General features: G+C 41.3%; 1 protein-coding gene across 1 annotated transcript in view; it reads left to right on the top strand.

Moving 5' to 3' along the window:
• The first annotated feature begins 1,512 nt into the window (after positions 1–1,512).
• INPP4B (inositol polyphosphate-4-phosphatase type II B) overlaps positions 1,513–10,878 on the top strand; it is a 292,155-nt gene continuing 282,789 nt past the window's right edge. Inside the window, exons 1-3 of the mRNA XM_043545736.1 lie at positions 1,513–1,629; positions 2,871–2,974; positions 10,214–10,438. Coding sequence (XP_043401671.1) covers positions 2,962–2,974; positions 10,214–10,438 — 238 coding nt within the window. The 5' untranslated portion in view covers positions 1,513–1,629; positions 2,871–2,961. The remainder of the gene's footprint in view (positions 1,630–2,870; positions 2,975–10,213; positions 10,439–10,878) is intronic.

Below are 10,878 nucleotides of genomic sequence, written 5' to 3'. Positions count from 1 at the left end.
ACAAGTGCACGTAGGACGGAAGAATCCCATGCACCGCTCCAGGCTGGGGACTGACTGGCTAAGCAGCAGTTCTGCAGAAAAGGACCTGGGGATTACAGTGGATGAGAAGTTGGATATGAGTCAGTAGTGTGCCCTTGTTGCCAAGAAGGCTAACGGAATATTGGGCTGCATTAGTTGGAGCACTGCCAGTAGATCGAGGGAAGTGATTATTCCCCTCTATTCGGCAATGGTGAGGCCACATCTGGAGTACTGTGTCCAGTTTTGGGCCCCCCTCTACAGAAAGGATGTGGACAAATTGGAAAGACTCCAACGGCGGGCAATGGAAATGATCAGGGGCCTGGTGCACATGACTTAAAAGGAGAGGCTCAGGGAACTAGGCTTGTTTAGTCTGCAGAAGAGAAGAGTGAGGGGGGATATGATAGAAGCCTTCAACTACCTGAAGAGGGATTCCAAAGAGGATGGAGCTCAGCTGTTCTCAGTGGTGGCGGATGACAGAACAAGGAGCAATGGTCTCAAGTTGCAGTGCGGGAGGTCTAGGTTGGATATTAGGAAACACTATTTCACTAGGAGGGTGTGGAAGCACTGGAATGGGTTCCCTAGGGAGGTGGTGGAATCTCCATCCTTAGAAGTTTTTAAGTCCTGGCTTGACAAAGCCCTGGCTGGGATGATTTAGTTGGGGTTGGTCTTGCTTTGAGCAGGGGATTGGACTAGATGACATCCTGAGGTCTCTTCTAACCCTAATCTTCTATGATTCTGAGTGCTCCACTCTCCCTTTGAAAATGTTGATTACCACTGGCCATAGCAAATGTCATGAATGCTTACAAGAAAGGTACTTGGTGACAATATTTACTACTTGTAAGGGCAATCTCTAGGAATAGTTTGCATCTGCTTGTTAGATAGAAACTGCTCTCCACTCCCTGAAGGAAAATTTCCATAGATTGATAGATTTTAGGGCCAGAAGATACCATTATAATCATTTAGTCTAGCCTCCTGTTTAACACAGGGCAAAACTTCTCCCCCTGCAAGCTCTGCATTAGTTCCTTTGCTTCTAGTTAAACCAGAGCTTTTTAGAGAGAGAGACAGCCTTGATTTAGAGACTTCAACTGATGGAGATTGCCCTACATCCCTAGGTAAGTTGTTCCAGTGGTTAATTACACTCTGTTAAACATTTGCACCATATCTGTGGTCTCAATTTATCTAGCTTCAGCTGCCAATGAGATTGAAGAATTCGTTCTTTTTCTGCTAGGTTAGTACTACCTTCCATCAGGGAACTGTTTCCCAAATCGATACTTGTAGCCTGTGACCACCTTCGATAAACTAAACAGATTGAGTTTGTGAAGTTTCACACTATGGGGCATGTTTCCCAGACTTTGAATCTTGCTTGTAGCTCTAGCAAGTTCTTCCCAGTTTTTCAACATCCCTTTTGAAGTATAGAATAAAATTTAGCAAAGGAATACTAAATGTTTTCCTGTTTTTTCCAGGGGAAGAAGGAAATAAGAACGGAAGTTTTACTGGTACACATGCAGCAAAAATAGCTCTGCTAAGCACAATTATCAAGAATAATTTCCAACTGGACATATTTGCATGCTCATCTGAAAGGAGTATACATACAAACAAATGTGATTAGAGGTAGAAGATACCTTGAAATATCCTGAAGCATGCTTGGATATGAAAAAGTGAATTTCTTGTGTTACAAATAAATTATTATAAATAAGAAGTATTTCTTGTAGGTATAATTCAGAGTTGAACAATGATAAGCAATTCATCTGACATTTAGCTAGGTATCCAGTAAAACATTGGGACAAGATGACTACACACTGAAGAGGGGACACTCTGCAAACTGCCATCACATGCAAACTCTAATAAGGCCATATACAGTGGGAAATGTAATATATGTCACACTTACTATTAAATATTGTGGCTGATATCCCTGCCCATAGACTTCAATAGGGTCAGGATTTCATCATGCATGATATCCATTAAGATTACCACCAGCAGGTGGTATTAATTCAAGAGTAGCAGGAATTTGTGAGAAAATGTTTGAGTATTAGTGCAAACTTTCAGTGCTCTAGAGCTGAAAGTGAAAGAGACAATAGTTGTTATGTTTATGACTGTCATAGTTTGGTTGGAGTAATGCAAGTGTGGGGAACAAGACCTACTAATGTTTGCTGGCCTTACCTATCATAGTTGGGAATTCACCAAGGACAAAAATAATGATGATTCTCGATAGTACTGACAAGTGTGGGCATAATCCTGAGGTGTTGAACACTGGCAGTTGCCTTTTGACTTTTATTGAGTGCCCAGAACTATCAGTAGTCTCAAGTCGTATGATAAATTTGGGAGAGGTGGGAATCGGTTTGGGTATACCGGTGACTGCCAGAATGTGTCAGAAAAGGAAGATGCTTTGGGGAGTGTCAGCTCTTCTATCACATACATTTGTATTTGTTCCTGTCATTTTAGAGTAATAATATCACCTAGCACTTATGTAGCACTTTTCAGTCAATAGACCTCAAAGTGCTTTACAAGGAAGGCCAGTATCATTAACCCCATTTTACAGAAAGGGAAACTGAGGCCCAAAGCAGTGAAGTGACTGCTCAAAGTCATCGAGCAGACAAAAGGCAGAGCTGGGAATTGAACCTAGATCTCCTGATGTCACACTCTAGTCTCTGTTCTCTAAACCACACTGCCTCCTGAGTAGGCTGATGTTTCTGGTGGGAGTGGGTATTATTCCCAGCTAGAAGAGCAGTCTACTCTTGTGAAAAGGCTATATTTAGTATGTTCTGTGAATCTTGCAATATTTATGTTCAGTATTTTGATTATTGGTATTCACGGTGTTGTATAAATAATTCTCTGGTCTCCCTTGTTTCCAGAATAGGTGTGGTATTGATTTAATGATGTGTGTGAAAAGGATATGGTGCAGTGTGAGAGAGAACCTGCTGGTGTTAAAAGAAGAAAATTGTTATGCTTCAGCAATGTGAGAAAACTAAGTTATGTACTGTTACATTCATTTCAAATATCTTCGGGCGCTCTTCATGAGGGATCTAAATGGAGATTATAATGACAATTTATATATGTTTATTCTCAGCATTGCCTTCCCTGCCAAAAAAAGAAGATAAAATTTTTAATTAAATTCTTTATCTTTGATTGAAAATTTAACTTTCAAAGGAAGATTAACACAGCATCATCAGTAACCATGGGATGATTTCATCACTGCTAATTTGAACCTGAAATGCATCAGCATATAGAATTCAGTCAGCTTTGTGAATTAAGAGCTTCTGATGTCTGTATTAGAAATATCCTGCAGATATAATTTATGTATCAAAGCTTCTATTCTACTTTTGTTACAGCATATGGTGGTTAGCTGTGATGGTGCTTTATATTTTAGAATGACAGTGGCTCATTGATATTCCCAACCATTTTCCACTGCTGAGGTAGAAATTCAGAATTACTCTTTGCCAGTAAGTGTGAAAAGAGAGAAAAACCTTTACACGTTTTGAACTCATGTTTTTTATGCCAAATACTTTAAAAAAATTGTTTTAAAATATGCTCTAGAAAAGAGTAGCTATCACTTGACAGTATAGACACTGAGCATGTGTTCTGTACATAGCTGTCCAATAAATACTCCAAGGAATTTTTTATATTGATGCACAAGGATTTATATTCATAACTCTCATTAATGGAAATAAAGCAGGCTAATGCTTGGCACAGTTTGCCATTCTTCCTGTCACTTCTGTATGGTTAGCGTAATAAAGCTTTGTTTAAAAATTGGATTGACAATTAATACGAAGCGAAGAATTTAAAAAAAAAAACAGCAACTTTTCTTGGAAGCTTAAAATTTGCATTGTTGAACTTCAGCCTTTTCAATGGCAGTATCTATTCCAGGGACATCCTGGAGCTTTCAATGCTTTATTCTGATTACCTATTTCACGTCATGAATATAATTTACTGATAAAGTTAAAAATCATCCAGATAACACACACAACGTAGGAATTTGCAGAAATATCTACCTAAAGGGACATTGTCAAGATTAATCTCAGATACATATTTAAAAATGAAAATGCAATTCTGGGCTTTAAACTACTTTGCAGTATCACTTTTTAATCTTTAGGAACCAAGAAGAAAGTGCTAGCTCCTGTTGTTAAACAGGGGTTGAGGAGATGGGGCTAATGATTTTTCAATAAACTTGTTTTTACTTGAAGGGAGACATAGCCAGCACCAAAAGAGTCCGGTATATTGTAGACAGAGGGGATGCAGGAAGGCTGTCCCTGTGCCTAAGGGGGTATCTTCACTTTTCTCTGTGACACTCCTTTATTTGACTGCAGTTCTGTTGTCAGGTTGTTTGAATTCTTCGTTTGAATTACAGGAGTCCGAAGGGACCATAACCCTTTATATTTGTATATAGACCCTGATAAGAAAATAATGGCATGACTTTAAAACAGTTATAACACACAAAGGGTGAGTCCTGGCTCCATTGAAATCAATGGCGAAAGTTTCATTGACTTCAGTAGAGTCCAGGAGTTCATCCCAAGTGTGTGCCGTATTGTAAGATGCTAGGGTAAACAGCATTGTACCTAATATAGTGTGGCTCTGCCACTTCTGTTTTCTACAGTTATTCTTTAGTTGAAGAATATAAAGTATTTTGTTGTCCACACATGGTATACTTTCTGTGTGGAATATATTTCAATGTGAATATAATAACCCTGCCACTTGCACCACGCTATGGATTTAACGAAATTTGACTGTTTTCCACAATAAATCCTTATTTTCAGGAGGTTTCAATTCAACTAAATGTGATCTCTGGACTGAAACTTGGCATTAAAGATATAAGGCTGAGAGGTATTTTACTACTTACATTTGGGGGGAAAAATTGCTTGGCAATTTGAGATACAAGAGCAAAGAAAAACTAGAAATGATTATTATATTAATACAACTCTACTCAATTATTTTTTTGCCTCTAGTGTGAATTATTCAGTTTTTGGTATTGAAAAAGAGAACCCATGACTTTTTCTCTTTTGAAAATAGTTTTCAGTACATGTATAATTAGTGTTTTTTTTGTATATGAATTTTTTGCATGTATACATTGTATACATTGACGCAGTCGACAGAATACATAGTCTATCAAGTGTTTGATCTGCAAACTAAAATGTCTTCATATTTGCATTGACATGGAACCTTTGTAGGCTGTCATGACAATTGATAATTGCACCCAAGCTTATCTGACAGATGCAGTTGTTATGGTCAATGATTTTAGAATTGCAAAATCCTTGGTACAAGTTAATCGTAATCTTTGTGAAATGTAGTTTGGAATGAAGTTCGAGGCCTCAAAATTGCTTCATATCTGGCCAGACTACATTGAATAACATCCTCCTTCCCCATCCTTCAAACGCATGCATCCATTTCATGGTGTCCATATTAGGTTCGTGTATATTCAATGATACAGTATGCCTTAAGTGCTTAGCATACAGCAATTCTGACTGCCAGAGTTAAGGGGTAAGTATAAGTAGGGTGGTTCCAATCCCAAAAGATGCATTTCCTCTGAAAGCAGATGTTTTCTTTCTGGCTGGTAGCAGAATGCTTGTATGCTAAAATCACTGTTCCTGTTTATGTTCAAAATAAGTATATTTTAATAGGTTTGCATTTTAGTTATAAAACTTGTTGTATTTGTTTTTTTGGCAACCTTTTCTCAAGAAGGCTATCTCGGCTATCCAACCTGCCTTAATGATCATTTCTGTGCCTCTATAGACCTGTTGTTAGAACATTAATTGTGTTTTCCCTAACTATATTGTCCACTTGTAACAATTTGTCCATTGTTATACCAGTGTTACCAATATTTGCCTAAATCAAATGACTTAACCCCTTTCATCTCTTTTCTACATGTGACTCTAAAATAGTCAGTTTTTTAAACACCTAGATCATAGAATCATAGAATATCAGGGTTGGAAGGGACCTCAGAAGGTCATCTAGTCCAACCCCCTGCTCGAAGCAGGACCAATCCCCAACTAAATCCTCCCAGCCAGGGCTTTCTCAAGCCTGACCTTAAAAACCTCAAAGGAAGGAGATTCCACCACCTCCCTAGGTAACGCATTCCAGTGCTTCACCACCCTCCTCGTGAAAAAGTTTTTCCTAATATCCAATCTAAACCTCCCCCACTGCAACTTGAGACCATTACTCCTTGTTCTGTCATCTGCTACCACTGAGAATAGTCTAGAACCATCCTCTTTGGAACCACCTCTCAGGTAGTTGAAAGCAGCTATCAAATCCCCCCTCATTCTTCTCTTCTGCAGACTAAACAATTCCAGTTCCCTCAGCCTCTCCTCAGAAGTCATGCGTTCCAGTCCTCTAATCATTTTTGTTGCCCTCCACTGGACGCTTTCCAATTTTTCCACATCCTTCTTGTAATGTGGGGCCCAAAACTGGACACAGTACTCCAGATGTGGCCTCACCAATGTCGAATAGAGGGGAACGATCACATCCCTCGATCTGCTGGCAATGCTTCTACTTATGCAGCCCAAAATGCCATTAGCCTTCTTGGCAACAAGGGCACACTGTTGACTCATATTCAGCTTCTTGTCCACTGTAATCCCTAGGTTCTTTTCTGCAGAACTGCTGTCTAGCCATTCGGTCCCTAGTCTGTAGTGGTGCATGGGATTCTTCCGTCCTAAGTGCAGGACTTTGCACTTGTGCTTGTTGAACCTCATCAGATTTCTTTTGGCCCAATCCTCTAATTTGTCTAGGGCCCTCTGTATCCTATCCCTACCCTCCAGTGTATCAACCACTCCTCCCAGTTTAGTATAATTTGCAAACTTGCTGAGGGTGCAGTCCACACCATCCTCCAGATCATTAATGCAGATATTGAACAAAACCGGCCCCAGGACCAACTCTTGCGGCATTCCGCTTAATACCGGCTGCCAACTAGACATGGAGCCATTGATCACTACCTGTTGAGCGCGATGATCTAGCCAGCTTTCTATCTACCTTATAGTCCATTCATCCAGCCCATACTTCTTTAACTTGCTGGCAAGAATACTGTGGGAGACCGTATCAAAAGCTTTGCTAAAGTCAAGGAATAACACGTCCACTGCTTTCTCCTCATCCACAGAGTCAGTTATCTCATCATAGAAGGCAATTAGATTAGTCAGGCATGACTTGCCCTTGCTGAATCCATGCTGACTGTTCCTGATCACTTTCTTCTCCTCTCCGTGCTTCAGAATTGATTCCTTGAGGACCTGCTCCATGATTTTTCCAGGGACTGAGGTGAGGCTGACTGGCCTGTAGTCCCAGGATCCTCCTTCTTCCCTTTTTAAAAGATGGGCACTACATTAGCTTTTTTCCAGTCATCCGGGACCTCCCCCATCGCCATGAGTTTTCAAAGATAATAGCCAATGGCTCTGCGATCACATCCGCCAACTCCTTTAGCACTCTCGGATGCAGCGCATCCGGCCCCATGGACTTGTGCTCGTCCAGCTTTTCTAAATAGTCCCGAACCACTTCTTTCTCCACAGAGGGCTGGTCACCTCCTCCCCATGCTGTGCTGCCCAGTGTAGTAGTCTGGGAGCTGACCTTGTTCGTGAAGACAGAGGCAAAAAAAAGTATTGAGTACATTAGCTTTTTCCACATCCTCTGTGAGTAGGTTGCCTCCTTCATTCAGTAAGAAGCACACACTTTCCTTGACTTTCTTCCTGTTGCTAACATACCTGAAGAAACCCTTCTTGTTACTCTTAACATCTCTTGCTAGCTGCAACTCCAAGTGTGATTTGGCCTTCCTGATTTCACTCCTGCATGCCTGAGCAATATTTTTGTAGTCCTCCCTGCTCATTTGTCCAATCTTCCACTTCTTGTAAGCTGCTTTTTTGTGTTTAAGATCAGCAAGGATTTCGCTGTTAAGCCAAGCTGGTCGCCTGCCATATTTACTATTCTTTCTACACATTGGGATGGTTTGTTCCTGTAACCTCAATAAGGATTCTTCAAAATACAGCCAGCTCTCCTGGACTCCTTTCCCCCTCATGTTGTTCTCCCAAGGGATCCTGCCCATCAGTTCCCTGAGGGAGTCAGTCTGCTTTTCTGAAGTCCAGGGTCTGTATTCTGCTACTCTCCTTTCTTCCTTGTGTCAGAATCCTGAACTTGACCATCTCATGGTCACTGCCTCCCAGGTTCCCATCCACTTTTGCTTCCCCTACTAATTCTTCCTGGTTTGTGAGCAGCAGGTCAAGAAGAGTTCTGCGCAGTTGGTTCCTCCAGCACTTGCACCAGGAATTTGTCCCCTACACTTTCCAAAAACTTCCTGGATTGTCTGTGCACTGCTGTATTGCTCTCCCAGCAGATATCAGGGTGATTGAAGTCTCCCATGAGAACCAGAGCCTGCAATCTAGTAACTTCTGTTAGTTGCCGGAAGAAAGCCTTGTCCACCTCATCCCCCTGTTCTGGTGGTCTATAGCAGACTCCCATCACTACATCACCCTTGTTGCTCACACTTCTAAACTTAATCCAGAGACTCTCAGGTTTTTCTGCAGTTTCATACGGAGCTCTGAGCAGTTATACTGCTCTCTTACATACAGTGCAACTCACTCACCTTTTCTGCCCTGTCTGTTCTTCCTGAACAGTTTATATCCATCCATGACAGTACTCCAGTCATGTGAGTTATCCCACCAAGTCTCTGTTATTCCAATCACATCATAATTCCTTGACTGTGCCAGGACTTCCAGTTCTCCCTGTTGTTTCCCAGGCTTCTTGCATTTGTGTACAGGCACTTAAGATAACTTGCTGATTGTCCTGCTTTCTCAGTATGAGGCAGGAGCCCTCCCCTCTTGTGCTCTCCTGCTCGTGCTTCCTCCTGGTATCCCACTTCCCCACTTACCTCAGAGCTTTGGTCTTCTTCCCCTGGTAAACCTAGTTTAAAGTCCTCCTTACTAGGTTAGCCAGCCTGCTTGCGAAGATACTCTTCCCTCTCTTCGTTAGGTGGAGCCCGTCTCTGCATAGCAATCCTTCTTCTTGGAACACCATCCCGTGGTCAAAGAATCCAAAGCCTTCTCTCAGACACCACCTGTGTAGCCATTCATTGACTTCCACGATTCGACGGTCTCTACCCAGGCCTTTTCCTTCCACAGGGAGGATGGACGAGAACACCACTTGCGCCTCAGACTCCTTTATCCTTCTTCCCAGAGCCACGTAGTCTGCAGTGATCAAGGTAATTCTTGGCAGTATCATTGGTGCCCAAGTGGAGAAGTAGGAAGGGGTAGCAATCCGAGAGCTTGTTGAGTCTCGACAGTCTCTCTGTCACATTGTGAATCGTAGCTCCTGGCAAGCAGCAGACTTTTCGGTTTTCCTGATCAGGGTGGCAGATAGATGACTCAGTCCCCCTGAGGGAGTCCCCGACCACCACCACCCGCCTCCTCTGTTCTTTGCTAATTCTAATTAAATGAGTGGCACGTGCTATTACCTGTATTTCCTTGGGAGCCTAAATAGTTTTTCTTCCCTCTTCTAAAAGTGTGATCATTAAATAATTTACAATTTTTTCAGGCAGAACAGCAACAGACTTGTGCATAGTCATGAGGTTGGAAGTTCCCACATACAACCTGTTGTCTCCTCATGGAGGAGCTGTGTCATCCTAAATTATCTCCACATACTCTGGCAAGAATGGGTGAGAGGCTGAGTGTAAAGTACAGTTCTAATAGAAGAAATGGACACATTCGCCCTAGTAAAAAGAAAAGGAGGACTTGTGGCACCTTAAAGACTAACAAATTTATTTTGTTAGTCTCTAAGGTGCCCCAAGTCCTCCTTTTATTTTTGCGGATACAGACTAACACGGCTGCTACTCTGAAACCTGTCATTGACCCTAGTGAATCCCACCAGTCCCTTTGTCAGAAAGCTGTTTGCTTCCTCAGCTAAATGGAATTCTTGTTTAAGTTGTCTGCCCTGAAAGCTACTGCTGAGCAGTAGAATCCACACTGAAAAAGGATTTCCCATTTCAATTTGATGATTCTGTCACCTAGTTTTCCAGTACATTAACTGCTTTGGGAACTGCTGTGTAGCATGGACTTAGTGGTTCACTGAATGGGAAACAACAGGGGTCTGATTCAAGAGGTGTGAGGTACTGTGACAGAAATAATAATGTATAATAGAGTGTATTCTACGTAGTATCAATCCTGCCATGATCTCCAACCCATCCCTTAATATTTGCATTCCTAAAAAGTGTCTTAATATTTTCTGAATGCAGCGTTTCAGAGCAGAGAATCAGATCTTCACTGTGAAGCTACATCTAAACCAGACTGTGAATCGTGGCCTGTGGCACTTGGAGAAGCAAATTCAGAAAGTTTGCAGAATAAAATTCAGAAGCTCCGGAGGTTGATCATGGAAATCAAAGAGGAGAGAACATCAGATGAAGCACAGCACTTTCTTCCTGCAACACAGGCAGACAACCTTAGGGAGCCTCAGTTTACAAGTTAGCGTGTATACTCTTTATTTCATGTTACGCAGTAAATACTACTTTAAAAATGCCCCAAATTCTGTAATTGCACAAATCAATGGACATGTTGGAATTATAGTACAATTTAAATTGTTGACTAACAGTTTGCTGTACCAGAGGAAATAAACTGATGAATATTTTATTTAAACATTATTACTGTTTTAGATTTATGCAAATAACCTTCCTGGGGGGAACAAAGGGTGTGATAACTACACTCCGATTTTTATTTATTTTTTTATAAGATTTTTATTCTTTTATATACCCTTTTTCATTTCATAGCCAAAAACTTCTTCTCTGTTGACTTCCATGCAGGTTCCTCTTTATGTGATCATAGCCCCTTCTGTTTGAGCCTTTCTTTAGTAATGCTAAGTGGCAACAGAAGGCATCAATATTGCAGCCATTTTCCAGTTACCTTC

Source organism: Chelonia mydas, chromosome 4 (genome assembly GCF_015237465.2).
Source record: "Chelonia mydas isolate rCheMyd1 chromosome 4, rCheMyd1.pri.v2, whole genome shotgun sequence".
Taxonomy (NCBI): Eukaryota; Metazoa; Chordata; order Testudines; family Cheloniidae; genus Chelonia; species Chelonia mydas.
The sequence above is the reverse complement of the archived record's forward strand: the minus strand, read 5'-3'. Positions and strand labels throughout refer to the sequence as shown.